The sequence below is a fragment of the Pleurodeles waltl genome, chromosome 4_2 (assembly GCF_031143425.1).
Source record: "Pleurodeles waltl isolate 20211129_DDA chromosome 4_2, aPleWal1.hap1.20221129, whole genome shotgun sequence".
Classification (NCBI taxonomy): Eukaryota; Metazoa; Chordata; class Amphibia; order Caudata; family Salamandridae; genus Pleurodeles; species Pleurodeles waltl.
In genome coordinates this window covers 499,424,190-499,442,420 of record NC_090443.1, presented here as the reverse complement: position 1 = coordinate 499,442,420, position 18,231 = coordinate 499,424,190, and the positions used below count along the sequence as shown (strand labels likewise).

The window sequence follows — 18,231 nt, the reverse complement described above, 5'->3', positions numbered from 1 at the left end:
TTAGCCAAATTTTGAGGTTTGCAAAGGATTCTGGGTAACAGAACCTGGTCCGAGCCCCGCAAGTCACCCCTCCTTGGATTCCCCTAGGTCTCTAGTTTTCAGAAATGCACAGGTTTGGTAGGTTTCCATAGGTGCCGGCTGAGCTAGAGGCCAAAATCTACAGGTAGGCACTTCGCAAAAAACACCTCTGTTTTCTTCCAAAAATTTGGATGTGTCCACGTTGCGCTTTGGGGCGTTTCCTGTCGCGGGCGCTAGGCCTTCCCACACAAGTGAGGTATCTTTTTTATCGGGAGACTTGGGGGAACATAGATTAGCAAAACAAGTGTTATTGCCCCTTGTGTTTCTCTACATTTTTTCCTTCCAAATATAGGAGAGTGTGTAAAAAAGACATCTATTTGAGAAATGCCCTGTAATTCACATGCTAGTTTGGTCACCCCGGAATTCAGATATGTGCAAATAACCACTGCTCCTCAACACCTTATCTTGTGCCCTTTTTGGAAATACAAAGGTTTTCTTGATAGCAATTTTTTACTCTTTATATTTCAGCAAATGAATTGCTTTATACCCGGTATAGATTGAAAACGCACGTCAGGGTGCAGCTCATTTATTGGCTCTGGGTTCCTTGGGTTCTTGATGAACCTACAAGCCCTATATATCCCCGCAACCACAGGAGTCCAGCAGACGTAACGGTATATTGCTTTCGATAATCTGACATTGCAGGGAAAAGTTACAGAGTAAAACGTAGAGAAACATTTATGTTTTTTTCACCTCAATTTCAATATTTTTCTTTTTCAGTTGTTATTTTCTGTAGGAAACCCTTGTAGGATCTACACAAATGACCCCTTGCTGAATTCAGAATTTTGTCTACTTTTCAGAAATGTTTAGGTTTCTGGGATCCAGCATTGGTTTCATGCCCATTTCCGTCACTGACTGGAAGGAGGCTGAAAGCACAAAAAACTGCAAAAATGGGGTATGCCCCAGTAAAATGCCAAAATTGTGTTGAAAAATTGGGTTTTCTGATTCAAGTCTGCCTGTTCCTGAAAGCTGGGAAGCTGCTGAGTTTAGCACCGCAAACCCTTTGTTGATGCCATTTTCAGGGGAAAAACCACAAGCCTTTTTCTGCAGCCACTTTTTCCAATTTTTTTTAAAAAAACGAAATTTTCACTGTATTTTGGCCAATTTCTTGGCCTCCTTCAAGGGAACCCACAAAGTCTGGGTACCTCTAGAATCCCTAGGATGTTGGGAAAAAAGGACGCAAATTTGGCTTGGTTAGCTTATGTGGACAAAAAGTTATGAGGGCCTAAGCGCGAACTGCCCCAAATAGGCAAAAAAAGGCCCTGCACAGGAGGGGGAAAAGGCCTGGCAGCGAAGGGGTTAATAACTCAAGTACATCTTCTGACCCATCACGAGGGCTTAGGTTTCTGAGAACGACTGGCTAGTTTCAGGACTCTGAAAGGAAATCACCGTCATCCGACCAACCATACGCACAGAAATATCACACGCTACTGAAAGGGGGCGTGGCACGGCCTGGCCCGAGCATGGCCGTGGCTGGGACATTCCTCAGGTGCCGCAAAGGATTAAGATGGCGATCATGGTGTTTCTCCGCTAAGGAAATGACGACTGTTTACGAGTCTAGCACGAGATGCTACTACCGGAAGAGAGCCGGCTAGCCTCCGGCCGGCGCCGGAAGTGACGCCGCGCCGTGGTTGTAAGATGGCTGCGGTGTGATGCGCATGGTGCTTTCTGACCGATTTGGAAGCTTCTGGAGTCACCGTCATGCAGGTCACACTGAAGACCCTGCAGCAGCAGACCTTCAAGATAGAACTGGATCCAGAGGACACGGTGAGGGGCGGGGTTTCTGCCTCCTTAGCATAATATGTTTCATAGGTAGATCCCTTTTAGGCCTCATTACTATTTAGTGGTCTGTAAGCTGGTACCAACACCATACACATGTGATGTGTTTCTTTCTTGACTATTGGTATATTATTGCTTTGAAAATTGTTTTTTTGTTTTTACTTTATCTCCAGCATGGCGCCTATAAACTTATTTGCCTAACTGTGACGTTAATTTGCAGTTTGTGAGGAAAGTTCTGTTTTTTCCAAAATATTCTAGAGCGAGGCTTCAGAGCTGTTTTAGACGCGGTTGTACTTTACTCATATATTGGGGGATCAGGTTTGAAATAGTAACTATTAGTGTCATTACACCATGTACCTAATTCTAGGTAGACGTAAATTAACAAGTATATACAATCGTGATTTTGGAGTCAATCTTATTTATATCTTCATACACAGCAGCTAAATAAGACATTAGATACGTTTGCATGGAAAGCGAAACATAAATGTTATGGCCCATGTTAAGTTTCAGTATATTGGCCCATGGCTGAGATGCGGAAAAAATGGTTCACTCACTGCTGCTTATGGATCAAATGAGGTAACAAGGGGCATGTTTTGTGTCCACGTCAGGCACTGCGTAATTATATCAAACGGTGACTGGCATGTGGATATATTGTTTACCCCATTGCCCCAGCTATTCGCCTACCTTTTTCCATAGTCCCGGACATCATTGAAATCGGGGTCGGAGTCAGAACATGGGTGAAGGAGGAAACTTAATTTTGAAAAGGTAAGAATATTAGCGATAGGTCAGAAAACAAACGAGACTAAAAATCTGTCAAAGTGATTTTTCATAGAGTTAAGGAGATGGCACATCTGAGAACAGTGCAAGACCACCGACTGACTCTCCAACATGTAATCAGGGGCTTTGCTAATATTTTTTTCTGGTGGGTTAGCAAATCCTCTCATGCATTTAAGGTCTAGTCTACACTCTGGAGGTGGCTGCCACTGGGACTTCGTGAGTAGGGTGTTGGTGTAGTGGACTCTTTGCACAAGAGGCTGAGCCTGCACTCTTGAAACGGCTCCACACAGCAGCTGTGGGCAAACGACAAACTGCAGTGCTTGAAAGAGGGAAGCTTATAGTGAGATAAACACTGGTGAGTGAGACTTCATTAATGATAAAGTCTGGCACACATTGCTGTCTTTTTTTCAAAACGTGAACCAGATGTTGCTGTGGTCTTACAAACGAGGCAGCCTGCTTGCATAGTGACTCCAGTTATCTGTCAGTTGTTCACATACACTACATTGCCATACTCCCTCAAAAATAATTAGCAGGAATTTAGCAAATAAGTCTTTCTTTGCAAATGATTATACTATATCCCATGTTTTGAGTGATCATAAGGGTTTAATCTTATAAGCAGGTTTTTTAAAATTTAGTCCTGAAGGGTAGAGTAACTTACCTTCTATTTTTTGGGGTCAGGCTAGACGGTTGGTATTATATCCTGGATACTCTTATGCAATTGTTGTAGGTGAGCAGCTGATTCACTGAGCATGGGAATTCATTTAATATATTTTTCGACTGACTTGACTTCTCATGCAGTGGGTCGCCGTACGTATTTTAAGAGCATGGGGGAGACACGCGTCTTCCCTGGCAGCCTTATGGCACTGTCCTAGGAGGAGATAACATTTCCAACAACTCCTCCATCAGAATATTAGTTTAAAAATAACGCAAACAACAAGCTTCTTTATTTGCAGTTTGTCTTCACGTCATGTGTCCGCTCCAGGCGCAAAACCAGGGCGAGCGCACTTGCTGCTGAAATTTAAGTAACACAGTAAAAATAGGTCAAATACATTTTGCACTGATTCCAGAAGTCTGGTTACATCTAAACCAGGTCCGCAGTTCAGTTGGTTTGTTGCATACGTGGTGAATGGCATGGATAGGACAACACTTCGGAGGAAACACTCAGGACCTATTGAGGGTATAGTGCTGGATTGCTTGCTAAAACTCCTGTATCATATTTTAGTGATTGAATTGTATTTCGTGCAGAAAGTTGAGAATGCTATGCTACATCTTGTATTTGTATTGTGTTCATTTTGCTCTCCCTTTTACCTCTGGTCGTTTTACAAGACAGCAGAAATCCAGAGCTGGTGGTATTTGTGCTCAACATGTAATCGGCAGTAGTCTACAAAGGATAGTGAAAATCATTGCTACCAATTTTTAACAGTATTGATGAAATCTAAATAAGGCTCTTAGAAGAATGGAGCACAAGTTGAAGGTAAATATAACAATGGGCCTGTAGGTGACTCAACCCAAAGGACAGTGAAATCCATTCAGTGTCAAGACCATGGTAGTTTGTTCTGTCAATATGTATCCATCTCCAGACAAAGGTATGAAAAGCTAGGTATGCAATTCCATATCCGACCTTAAGTGCAATTTCAACTTCTATAGAGAAATGGCGAGAGCCATCACCTCTTCAGACAAGTCTGACAAAAGGTTATGCTTGTTTTTAAAAGCGGAAACGGGGGATAAATTGAGGAGACTTGAGGGGACCACCACGAATCTGCTTTAGAGAACTTTCACCAGTTCACAGCCCAAAAAGCAAAGCTCCCGTTTATTTTGTTTGAGTAGTTTTGTATAAGCTGGCATGATTATTTACAGCCTTTTAAGATTTCTGGATTACTAATTAAAGAGTCTCTGAATTCAGATGGTTGGGAGTGTAAGGTACGAAAAAGGTTTAGTTTGCCTTTTCTTTTTTTGGTTTGGTACTCAGGTGTGCCAGTTCCACTTAGTGGTGGGTGCTTTGTTGGTGACCCTTACCACTACCCAGAATAGATGGCATACTCTGTCTAGCTTGCAAATAAACCTTTTCTTTGGGAGTTTTCGTCTACACTCAGCCGAAAAGTCTGTTACACTTGCAAGCAGTTGAGGGCAGGTCTGTTTTCTGGTCTTTAGGTCTGGCTATAGCTGGTTTAGTGTGTTTTTTTTATTTTTTTATTTTGTTTTTCTTTAAACAACACAGATGTACACGGGGAGAGTGGATCTTGGGTTGGCTTCATTTCACCTTGGCTTTTCATGTGATTTCATAGTTTGCAATTGCTTGGATGGGCTGCCCATCAGGACAATATGGCATTTGTGAACAGTTGCATTATACCCATTGTGTACATATTAGGTGTTGTTGATTGTGCTCAAATGGACCTTCTTATTACCTTGTGACATGAAATGCAGTTTGGAGTTGATATGTATTCTTACATGTACTTACTTTGCTGACACAATGCCAATTTCAGGGGTGTGGAATTCCTATTGCTTGGCGCCCAAGACACATTGTTTGGGGTCAAGAACAACAAGTTTTCAAGTTTAACTTGTCATTGGGATAAGTAGGCCCAGCCCCCTGTAGCAGAAACCCTTTGGCTGCCAATTTAAAGTACCACATTAAAGAGCAGGGAATGGAATTGTCTGCAATTGAGATAACATGTTAATCGAAATTGTATTTAAGGTTCATTAATGCAAAGCCTTTATTGCAAGGGCGAGCATCCTAAATAAATGTTGTTAGCTCGGACTGCACTGACAGTGGTGCCAGTAAAAAAAAAAAACTTGTACACACGATTGCAAAGTTAAAAATACGAGGCTACCTAGACTGCTCTCTGATTAAATTCGAATTTTTGCAGAAGCTTTAATGCAAAATTAATGCTTTTGTTGCTTTCAAAATGTTCACAAAAAATGGAAGTGGGCGAAAAAAGTTTTGCTAAACTACTGTGAATTTTAGGTACCATTTCTTTGAAGCATCATTTACTAAAATGTGTTTATGCATGCAGAAAATATTCATAATGGAAAGTCAGTGTAACCAGTTTTAACAAGAGTGAGAAACATGAATATAAATGAGAATTGGCAAAGCCAATAGGTCGAACATTGGTGGTCAGTCTGTTGGTTATGTCAGTGCGTGTCTGTTTTGACATGGCTTTTGTAAAGCTTTGTTGTGGTAGCTGCTGGGCTCTCACCATTGTAACAAATATTAGCTAAAATATTTTTTGGTTGCAATAAGCACACACTCTCAGAGTAGTTCCTAGCACTGAACAAAACTGTGTGTGCCTGTTTGCTTCTTGTGAAAGAGCAGATTGCGATCTTTGTACGTGAATTTGTAGAGAACAGAACTTGTCGCATGTAAGTGTATCCAAGCGCTGAGTAGGAGCAGGTTCTGCAATTAGGATCAATAACAGTAAAGCCGGTCGATAGATGGATGGAGAGAGATCTAATTTTAATAAAACAAAAGTTCTTGGTTAACACCACACCTAATTAGGGGCCTTGTTCTTAAAGTCACAAAAGTGCACCCATGTTATATGCCTTAGTGTTAGTGCAAATTTGTATATTTCATGAATTTACAGAAGTAGACTAAGAAATCGTAGTCCTAGAAACATTTGTGAACTGTATCTTAGCATTAACAAATACGTAGGTGTAGATTTGCTCATGTGAAAATATATTGAGCGTTAAAAAGTTAACTTTCTCTTTAACCACTTTTTTCCCAACCCTGGAATGCGTTTTACTTCTGACCCTTGTCAGGAGTAAATTTCCAATGTTTCGTAGTATGGGAAATAATTAGAGAAGAGCTGGTGAAAGCCCTTAAAACATGCATGTTAATAGGTTTGCATTAACTAAAAAAGGCATTCCAACCTTGAAACTGTTGCTTACCTCTACTTCCTACCCCAGTATGTAGATCTGCAGAAAGGTGTCCAAATACATAAATTGGTAGTATTCAACCCCTACTATAGTACGAGTGCTGACATAGTCAAAGGCTATTATCAGAGCTCTAATATGAGATTGCTGCTTTTATTTGTCATCACACCACATGCTCAAATGGGACAAGCAGATTTTCTTTACAGGGCAGATATATTTTTGAAGCAACCCTTGTAGATATTTTATAAAATTCAAACTCCTGCATTTTAATTGTTGGGTTCTTCTTCTTCTTTTTTTTTTTGTGAAGGGGGGGGGGGGGAGTTGGTGTCTCATCTACCAGGCAGCTTTTACACGTCTATAGGTGAAGGCCTCTTGAGCAATATACCAAACCAGACAGTGTGGGTAGAGCCTGCCATTTGCTTACTCGTGGTTGGCTTTGTCAGTTTCATTTGCTTGTCTTAGTCAATGGCATTTCTTCCTGTTCTCTTGTTTATCCCTTGCCTACATCACAGCCTCTTTATCATCCTTTTGATTTACCAACATGTATCCTCCCAGTGCTCACATTTAGGAAGGGCCTTTTCTTCTTTTTTGTTAAGCACTCTTAAGAACCCAACTGTTCTCTCTAGCAAGGTGTATAGCATTGTCCAAAAGCATTTTTTGAAAGTGCTGAACAGCCATAGACAGATAACTTTGGCAAAGCTAATAAATAGATGAAAGAAATGAGATTTATTGATTTGGAAAGCTTATTAGTTTAGGAATTTCATCCCATTAGTATTTTAGAGGCTAAGGCACTTACAATGCTATTTGCAAATCACAGCACTAATTTAATATACCCTACTGACATGCAAAGATGTTGGATTTACATCTTTTTATTGCTCTCAAAGATGCAGTAAAAATATTGATCCTATGTATCAATGTAATCTTCTTGCTCCTTTTCATTAGTTATTTGAGGGTACATTTTAGCTCTGCCAATGTCTGGCCTTCTCTTAGCTTGCTTATTATTTTGCTCAATTATAGGATTTTATCTAGACATCTTTGTAGGGAGGTGGGCCGCACAGTGTTATCCGCCTATTAACAACATTTCTCATACTCACAAAGCCGGAACTATAACATTGCCAGTGTTTGCTATTTTTATGGCTTACGTGGCTATGTTTTTTGGGGCAGCCAAGTAGCCCATAATTTAAAGGCTTTCAACCGCTGTTGGAGGTAAATAATATAAAATCAGGTAAATTGGTCTGCGTTGTTAAACAATGCTGTCCTGAAAATATGCAGCACATTTCTGAATGGGAGACTACATGCACACCTTGCCTGTTTGTGCCTTCTACTATGGACACTCTTATCTGGCAAAGGGCACTCAGCATATGCACACAATGCCATCAGTAGAGTAAAACATTTTCTAGCTGACACAATAAAGAATTTTCATTTCTGTTAAGGACATGGAGGCAAGGGTTATCCTTCTCGGTCTTTACTGCCTTTATTCACAGCAGACAATAGCAAACAAGAACTTAAAAAATAACTGTGTTTTTTAGGGACCCATTAGTCACATGCACCAATCACCAGGAGACCAACCCTATAATAGCTGACCCCACTATTTAGGTGCTCTTTCTTTGCTAACGTAATAGAATCACAACAAAGCATCTGAAATTGGATAACCGTTCAAAAGTCCAATGTCTCATAGAAGATCCAGCGGCATCAGACTCTGAACCTTTCACAAAACTAGGCATGAAGCCAAAAACTTTGCATAAAGAACGAACTGCATCCAACAGGAATTGCATACTATCCATCTTCTAGAAACTGCAGTCTCCCACCAAACTAACATCTTTACTTTTGTTTAGGAATGTTTCAGATCATTACCTAAAGGAAACAAACTTTAGAGCTAGAAATTCATTCCATTCTGGGTGTGGTAACAGACAAAGCTTCTCTGCGCATAAAACAAATCATGATCATATTCATTTTCATGTATACAAATGGAACAATTATATATTCATAACCAGTAACACAACAAATTGGGGTGGGATAATCCTCGCATGAATGTCCTTAATAGAACTGAAAATTCTTATTGCGTCAGCTTGAAAATATTTTATTCTGTATCGGGACCTGTGGCTCCAATTACACTCGTTTTAAAGCTGCTTCACCACCACAGATGCAACATCACCTGTGCGCTTGTAATAAAATGTCTTTAAAATTGATTCAGAAGGCCAGTCATCTTTAAGGATATCATCCAAACGGAAGCCTAATGAAAAAGATCTGGATGCCATAGCCCCTCTTGCAGAATGTGCTTCCAAAATGTAAGTATCAATACCTGCTTAAGACGGGAGCCAATGGACTCATCTGGCTAAAGTAGCAGCCGCCATGGTTTAAATGGTTTTTGCAAGGCAATAAGGAGTTGATTTCCTGGATCCAAACAGTATTTGCTAGTAGAAGCCTCGTAGGATTTCAAACATTGAACCGTTCACAACTTTGCGTAGTTTGGAAACACTAGATAAGAAACAGGTCTAGAAATGAAAAAGGATACACCCTCTGGAGAAAAAACCCTTACCTGAAAGGTCAAGGTCACAGACGTCCGACACTCATTAACATGAGATCAGATTATCTTCTCATCGATTCCTTCATCCTAATATTTCTCAATTCCTTAGTAACCACCTCAGTGGACTGATCTATGGCATCACAAACATAGGCTGGTATGGTTCTGGATTATGGCTTCAATGTCGAACCTCCTTCCCCAAAAATTCACACACACTTTCTCACACATTTCCGCTACTTGTCTTTCCCCAATCACCATTACTGCATTCTTTTCTAATTCATATAATTCCTTCATTAGATGTGTCTTCAATCAAAAGCTTGCTATGAGGTATCTCTTCCTCCAGAATCTAGTTCTTACCGCCTTATTACACTTTGAGTTTATGTAATTTAATTAATTTGAATTTTCTAGACATTTTGAACAAATCAATCTTACTAGAAACATAACAAAAACACTATTTTGACATTGAGTTTTTAATCTGTTTAATTCAGCTCCATTTTGGATAAAAATTATTACTGTATTGCAAATATCTAATGTCTCTTGTTGCTTCTCGTCACTTTGCCTTGGGTCTCTTGTGGTTTTCTTTTGTTTTGAACCCCTTTTCTTTTCTGCCTCTTGACCTTGACAGCCCTGTGATTCTATCTCCGGTCAATGTGTAAAAAAACGAATTTCTCTTGTAGAATTGTGTGACCTCTTGCTCTACTTAAATTCTTCACATCCGTATCAACTAACATCTGTGCTTTTCTCAATGGAGGTGATCCTTGTTTATCTCTCATGCTCCCCGCCAGCTTCTGTCTCCTTAAGTTGTCAAATCTTCTCGCAAATATATATATTTTAAATAATGTGTGATCTTAGTAAAATATATTAGTTTACAAAGTCGCCTTTTTCTTCATTATCACATAGGAGTGTACCTTCAGAAATGCAAACTCAGCATTTCTGCTGTACAAAAAACATATTCGTTTTTATTAAATTGACTAAACGTTTGCTCCGTTTATAAACCTAATCTAGACCACATATAGGGAACAGCTGATCCATAACTTGCCTCTTAGTTTACTAATACCATTGCCATCAGGGCAGGAGTGTGTCTCAATTTAATAAATATATTGCTACATCATGATGTGTTTGCACACTGTCACTTATAGGCAGAACATTTCCAAGAAATCTCCAAATACCTTCCCACTAACTTGCAGCTTTACTGATAACATTTATAATGTAAAAACAATCTGCAAAAATCAGGTTTCAGAAAATATATTTCTTTTTTCCACATAGTGAAGTAGTGTTCTGCTATTTCATCCCATTGTTTTTTTTTTTTTTTTATAGCGCAGAAGTAGAAACAGTAGACTTTCACAGCTACTGTAACATTTTGGAAATGTTTGTACAGTTGACTTAGCTTTTTAAATGTGTGTTAGGAAAAACCTGACACAATCCTAGAACTCTGCAGTGAAAGGAAAATTAATTGTAAGACAAACTGACTTTTGATCCCTGTCTCTGAACACAGAGCAGATATGAAAAAATCAAGATTTAAATGCTACTTTATTGCTCCTCTACTTTCTGACTGAACAGAACACATGTTCTCTGTCAACACATCAGAAGGGGTGCTTGGGGCCTAAAAATAGCTCAACCTGATAAAATATGACTTACCATAGCGAGTGGCCAAGTAGATTTTAAGGCCTGTATTTGGCCACTTTCATAATCTTTCTTGTCCCTATTAAATTTGCAAGCTTTCCTCTGCATAATTGCCTCCTTTTCTACATTCAGCCTCTCTGTCATAGTTTTTATCATGGACTTGATTAATTCATTATCATATTTCTCTTTATATTTAGGAATAGCCTGTATTTGCAATAACAACTTCTCTCTGTTCTTCTTTGCATACTTGATCAGTATTTCCTACATTGAAGCTGAACTTCTGGCATTATGTACTGCCCATTCTTTTAGCATATCAGGATCAGATTCCGGATAACTCAGGGTTATCAGGATTCTGCAGTGAAGAAACGCACATTCACCTATAATGTATCAAGGGATTACATTTGGAACTCTACTTTGGCTGAAAAGTATAAGAATTTGGAAAGAAGGGAAAGCTGTTTTGTTTTTTAATTCGGTGTTTTATGTTCTTACAGAGTTGTCTTCTGAAGGGCATGAATAGGCAGAACTGCAAAGGGGCTATTACTATCCAAGTGAGACTTTTCAGAGACTACAGGTTCAGTGCGTCATTTAGATTTAAGTGTGCTGGCACACTGGGGCTTTATCTGGTCAGGTTGATTTATGGGTATCATGGAGAATGGTGCAGGGAGGTATTTTGTGAAGGATTCATAAGAGGACTATAGCCCACTGATAACAATTGGTCAAGATTTAAAATTGTTCGAATATTGAGAAAATGTGCCAATTGTGCAACCTATCGTACTTGTTATAGATAAACAGGACGATGATGCGCACAAAGTGAATTTTTAAAATTTATGTATATGGAATGGTATTGTTGGTTAAAAAATGCCTGGATTATTATTATTATGTTTACAGGGAGTGCAGAATTATTAGGCAAATGAGTATTTTGACCACATCATCCTCTTTATGCATGTTGTCTTACTCCAAGCTGTATAGGCTCGAAAGCCTACTACCAATTATGCATATTAGGTGATGTGCATCTCTGTAATGAGAAGGGGTGTGGTCTAATGACATCAACACCCTATATCGGGTGTGCATAATTATTAGGCAACTTCCTTTCCTTTGGCAAAATGGGTCAAAAGAAGGACTTGACAGGCTCAGAAAAGTCAAAAATAGTGAGATATCTTGCAGAGGGATGCAGCACTCTTAAAATTGCAAAGCTTCTGAAGCGTGATCATCGAACAATCAAGCGTTTCATTCAAAATAGTCAACAGGGTCGCAAGAAGCGTGTGGAAAAACCAAGGCGCAAAATAACTTCCCATGATCTGAGAAAAGTCAAGCGTGCAGCTGCCACGATGCCACTTGCCACCAGTTTGGCCATATTTCAGAGCTGCAACATTACTGGAGTGCCCAAAAGCACAAGGTGTGCAATACTCAGAGACATGGCCAAGGTAAGAAAGGCTGAAAGACGACCACCACTGAACAAGACACACAAGCTGAAACGTCAAGACTGGGCCAAGAAATATCTCAAGACTGATTTTCTAAGGTTTTATGGACTGATGAAATGAGAGTGAGTCTTGATGGGCCAGATGGATTGGCCCGTGGCTGGATTGGTAAAGGGCAGAGAGCTCCAGTCCGACTCAGGCGCCAGCAAGGTGGAGGTGGAGTCCTGGTTTGGGCTGGTATCCTCAAAGATGAGCTTGTGGGGCCTTTTTGGGTTGAGGATGGAGTCAAGCTCAACTCCCAGTCCTACTGCCAGTTCCTGGTAGACACCTTCTTCAAGCAATGGTACAGGAAGAAGTCTGCATCCTTCAAGAAAAACATGATTTTCATGCAGGACAATGCTCCATCACACGCGTCCAAGTACTCCACAGCGTGGCTGGCAAGAAAGGGTATAAAAGAAGGAAATCTAATGACATGGCCTCCTTGTTCACCTGATCTGAACCCCATTGAGAACCTGTGGTCCATCATCAAATGTGAGATTTACAAGGAGGGAAAACAGTACACCTCTCTGAACAGTGTCTGGGAGGCTGTGGTTGCTGCTGCACGCAATGTTGATGGTGAACAGATCAAAACACTGACAGAATCCATGGATGGCAGGCTTTTGAGTGTCATTGCAAAGAAAGGTGGCTATATTGGTCACTGATTTGATTTTGTTTTGTTTTTGAATGTCAGAAATGTATATTTGTGAATGTTGAGATGTTATATTGGTTTCACTGGTAATAATAAATAATTGAAATGGGTATATATTTGTTTTTTGTTAAGTTGCCTAATAATTATGCACAGTAATAGTCACCTGCACACACAGATATCCCCCTAACATAGCTAAAACTAAAAACAAACTAAAAACTACTTCCAAAAATATTCAGCTTTGATATTAATGAGTTTTTTGGGTTCATTGAGAACATGGTTGTTGTTCAATAATAAAATTAATCCTCAAAAATACAACTTGCCTAATAATTCTGCACTCCCTGTAATGACAGCTCAATTAGATTTTTTTTTTTTTTTATTGTAGAAAGAGAAGCTGTTAAATAACAGCTTAATTTTTCCATGTTCTCTAAGAAGTAGTAGTGACGCGAACTATTTAAACACATTTGGGTGGGTATTTTAAGTTTGTTCAAAATGGCGGCATACGGGTTGACAAAAGCAGTTTGCTGCTGAAACGTGTTCTGTTTCCCTTATGGTGCTGTTACAGAGTGCTGTTTCTTCATTGTATTGAGGGGAGTGGGTGGAATTTTTTATTTTTATATATATATATATATATATATATTATTAGTGGTCTTCATTCATTGATCTGTTACTCTGCCACCCACACTGTGCTTCCGCCCTCCGGAGCATATAGCATGGGGCAATAAGTGAGCCCCTTCAGGAATTGACTGCCCTCATTCTGAGTGACTGCGTGTCACAAGCTCAAACCACATTTTTGACTGAATGTTAATGTAGAACGCACGAGGGTAATGACCTCTTAAGTACAGTTACATAGAAGCAGTAGACTGTGGTTACGTTGATTCCACTTGACATTTGAGGCACACTCACCAAGGCCATGCCAAGTGGCTTTGCCAGTGCCTGTTTATCTTTTAGCTGCAGATATCTTTTAGCTGTACGTTGTCGAAGCCCAATTATGGAAAATACCAATGTGTAGAGTGAGTTTTGGGCTAACCAGTTGCTCTTAATTTTTGGACTTTCTTGTCAACCTCAATTGCTGTCTTCCTATTCTTTGGCTTTTGTTCCTCGTTTTGTATTTGCCCCTTCCCTGGAGCATAGCTTCTTTACTGTCATTTTGATTGGATCACTTGTATCCTTCTATAGCTCACCTTTAAGGAACTACCTGTTTCTTTCAGCATTACATGCAAGTGCGTGTTGTTGGGAGATTATAGTAGTCTGTGTGGTAAAGGACATGTACCACTTCCCGAAGTGCCCAAATGTACTGTTGTCTGGATCTGTAATGTTGCTTTTTGTTGCAATAGGCAAACCTGGATCATGCATGTGCACCATGACATGGGTCTGTCTTATGGATTGCGGTCTTGTTGGACTGGGAGGGTGCAGAAGTGCTACTCTGATGGTGATGGAAGACGTCTCTACCTTCACCAAGAGTTAAGCAGCCCAAGCACCGTGATAGCAGCATACTGCGTAGTGACCAATAGGTGTGTTTTTTTTGTTTTTAAAACCAGTCTCACTGCAGTGTGGCCTGAGCGGCACACACATGGTTGGGATGTGTTTTGCATATAGCACACCATGGCACAAAACAGAAAGGATACAGTACTGAGCAGGGCGCAAAGAGTGAGTGATTGTGCTGGTGTCGGGGGGGGGGGAACAATACATGGAGGTGACAGTACTAGACGGTGTGCTGTGTGTGTACACTGAATGCAAGTATTCCTGCAGTGGTACATCGCATGGAGAACACTGGGTTCCATTTTTGGAAACCCAGGACTTCCTTGTGAAGACGCAAAGAGGAGGAGAGGAATCCCCCCAGACAGATGTGTACTGCTGCATTCTTGTGAGCTGGAAGAGATACACCGAAGGAGGAGAGAGAGAGACTCCTCTTTTAAGCTTAGGGTGCTCTTTGATTCATTGATAGATGACAAGAAAGGGGGCATGGACACATCTCAGGAAGTAGATGAGGCTTATAAGGTTATCATAAGGAGGGAGTCTGGGATTGTCCTTTTGATGTACATATCACTGGTTGACATCCAAGTGAGAACGCTGGTCATTTCTGTGACTTGTGTGGCAGAACCCCAACATAAAACTTCAAAGGCTCAGAATCAAATTTGGTGTCTGGAAATGGACTATAAGATGTTGAGAGCCCAAAGTTCATCTGCTGAGTAGCCAGACGGGCTGTGTGAGAAGCGTAAGCTCTGCAACGGGGCCTCAACCAGGGCAAACACGACCACCTGTCTGCTTGTCAATACCAGTGTGCGCTGTGAGGAAGAGGGGAGATTTTGAGAGTGTGAGGTCCAGTAGGGACCCCTACGGGAGGATTCCTGGTCTGAGAAGACAACTGCACAGATCTGGTTGTTGCCTCTGTGCAAGAGTGAATCTGCAACCGCATATGTAAGAAAAGGGACCCCATGGACTGAGCCATGCATCAAGTTCGGTGAAAGCCAAGCCTGTACTGCCTAGTTACGGTGGCTCCATATGCAAGAGGGGGGTGACTGTGCTGACAAAGCTCCAAGACTTGCGTGAGCCTTAGCGGTGATCCTTTATGCTAGGAGTGGCTGCTGTGGTATAGCTGGTTGCACATGGGAAATTTGCACCCTGTGTGGGGAGGAGCTGAAACCTACTGTTCAACGGAAGCTTCAAGCACCTCCGATCACTCTTGAGACGGGTTGCAATGCTTGGGAGGGAGCCTGTGCCTTTCAAGTGCTGCTTTGTTGCCCAGGAGCAGCCTAACTCCACTGACCAGGATCAGAGTATTGCAAGTGTCTGCAGTCAGTCACGGCTTCTGCTAAAATGCTGAATGCTTCCATGCTGCTGGAGCAGGTAACACTTGAGTCAGGCCTGTCGGGTCCAGGAGGAATTGGTGCTAACAGTGCTTCAACTCTTTTTTACTATTTCCCACGAGTCAAATGGGATTCTTGAGTAAGGCATAATACTGAGCGTTCCCTGGATGCAGCCACCAGTGAGTCGGGAATCACCTTTACTACATTGCAAAAAATAGGGTGGGGCAGGGATTTGTCAGATAAACACTAGAGCCGCAAGCTTAAGGGGATTGTGATGCTGGTTAAGAATATCATATACTTCTTTGAATGCGTAGAAGTAGAAATAAAATGCTTTTTTGTATAAAAATATGGGTTTGACTTATTGACACTACTGAGTGCACTTTTGCACTATGAGTTATGAGTGAAGTTCACTAACCCATATATAATGTTCAATGGCATGTGTAGCTGCAGATACACATGCTATGCATATTCTGCCATCTAGTGTTGGGCTCGGAGTGTTACAAGTTGTTGTTCTTCGAAGAAGTATTTTCGAGTCACGGGATCAAGTGACCCTCCTTTTCGTCTCCATTGCGCATGTGCATCAACTCCATGTTAGATTGTTTTCTTTCCGACATCGGGTTCGGACGTGTTTCTTTTCGCTCCCATATTCGAGTCGGAAAAGCTCTATAACTCGTTAATTCTCGTCGGTATTGTTTTGATCGCATTACATCTCTTGTCGACACTTCGGTACCGTCGGATCAAACATCTTTACTCGCCCTTCGGGGTGCTCGCGCCCAACTCTGGCCTTGTTGGGCTGACCGCGTGGAAGCCTCATGGACCCGACCCCATTCTGCTTTTGTCCTTACTGCCACGCCAAATTCCCATATACAGACCAACATCTCGTCTGTAATCTCGGTCTCTACCCAGACCATCGAGAGTAAAATTGTGAGGCCTGCAGATCCTTCAGTTTGAAGAAAACTCTCCAAGACAGAAGAGCAGTGGTGGAATTCCAGAAATCTAAACAAAGGGCGGCCTTTTCAACACCCTGTGCCTCCCACCGTACTTACAACAGATGCATCATTGATTGGATGGGGGGCACACCTCAACATTCAAGGACAATGGGACACCAAACACAAACAATTTCACATAAATCACCTAGAATTGCTAGCTGTATTCCTAGCACTCAAAGCTTTTCAGCCTCTTCACACTCACAAGAACGTCCTTATCAAAACAGACATGACAACAATGTATTACCTAAACAAACAAGGAGGGACCCATTCATCTCAACTGTCCCTCCTAACCCAAAAGATTTGGCATTGGGCAACCCACAACAACATTCACCTAGTAGCACAATACATTCCAGGGATACACAACCAATTGGCAGACGTTCTCAGACGAGATCATCAACAAACACACGAGTGGGAAATTCATCCCCTAGTGCTTCAGACATACTTTCACCACTGGGGAACGCCAGACATAGACCTATTCACCACCAGCAAAAACGCAAAAAGTCAAAACATCGCATCCAGGTACCCACATCCTCTTTCCAGGGGCAATGCTCTATGTATGAATTAGTCAGGGATATTTGCTTACGCTTTTTCCCCCTCTCCCGCTCATTCCATTTCTAGTCAACAAACTGTGTCAAAACATACTCAAACTCATACTTTATTGCTCCAATGTGGGCACATCAGCCCTGGTACACAACGCTGTTAGATCTCTCAGTGGTACCACATATCAAACTCCCCAACAGACCAGATCTGTTAACCCAAACCAAACAACTGATCAGGCATCCAGATCCCAAAATGCTTAATCTAGCGATTTGGCTCCTGAAGTCATAGAGTAGAGATATCTACAACTACCAACTGAATGTATGAAAGTAATTAAACAGGCAAGAAAGCCCACTACCAGGCAGTGTTATGCAAATAAATGGAAAAGGTTTGTATATTACTGTCAATCTAAACAAATTGCCCCTCTTTCAGCGTCAATACAAGACATTGTAAGTTATTTGCTTCATTTACAAGAAGCAAATCTAGCCTTCTCGTCCGTTAAAATACATCTCACTGCAATCTCTGCATATTTGCAAAATATACATCACAGCTCTTTATTTAGAGTCCCTGTTATCAAAGCCTTCATGGAAGGATTAAAACGCATTATTCCACTTAGAAAACCTCCAGTGCCTTTGTGGAATCTTAACATAGTACTCACATGACTCATGGGTCCACCATTTGAACCTATGCCTTCATGTCAAATTCAATACCTAACATGGAAAGTTGCCTTCCTAGTTGCAATCACTTCATTAAGAAGAGTTAGTGAAATACAAGCTTTCACTATTCAAGAACCATTCATACAAGTACACAAACATAAAGTTGTACTTCAAACAAACCCAAAATTTCTCCCAAAGGTTATATCACTGTTTCATATCAATCAAACAGTGGAACTACCTTTCTTCTTTCTTCCCACAGCCAGATTCTGTAGCAGAAAGAGACCTGCATACATTAGACATTAAAAGAGCACTAATGTATTGCATAGATAGAACTAAATCATTTAGGAAAACCAAGCAATTATTTGTGGCGTTACAAAAACCACATACTGGTAACCTCATCTCAAAGCAAGGGCTAGCTAGATAGTTAGTAAAATGCATCCAAACGTGTTACCTAAAAGCTAAAAGGCAGCTATTAGTTACACCTAAGGCAC

General features: G+C 40.9%; 1 protein-coding gene across 2 annotated transcripts in view; it reads left to right on the top strand.

Moving 5' to 3' along the window:
- The first annotated feature begins 1,668 nt into the window (after positions 1-1,668).
- RAD23A (RAD23 homolog A, nucleotide excision repair protein) overlaps positions 1,669-18,231 on the top strand; it is a 142,874-nt gene continuing 126,311 nt past the window's right edge. For both annotated transcript variants that reach the window (XM_069231964.1, XM_069231965.1), the window contains exon 1: positions 1,669-1,842. In XM_069231964.1, coding sequence (XP_069088065.1) covers positions 1,777-1,842 — 66 coding nt within the window. In that variant the 5' untranslated portion in view covers positions 1,669-1,776. The remainder of the gene's footprint in view (positions 1,843-18,231) is intronic.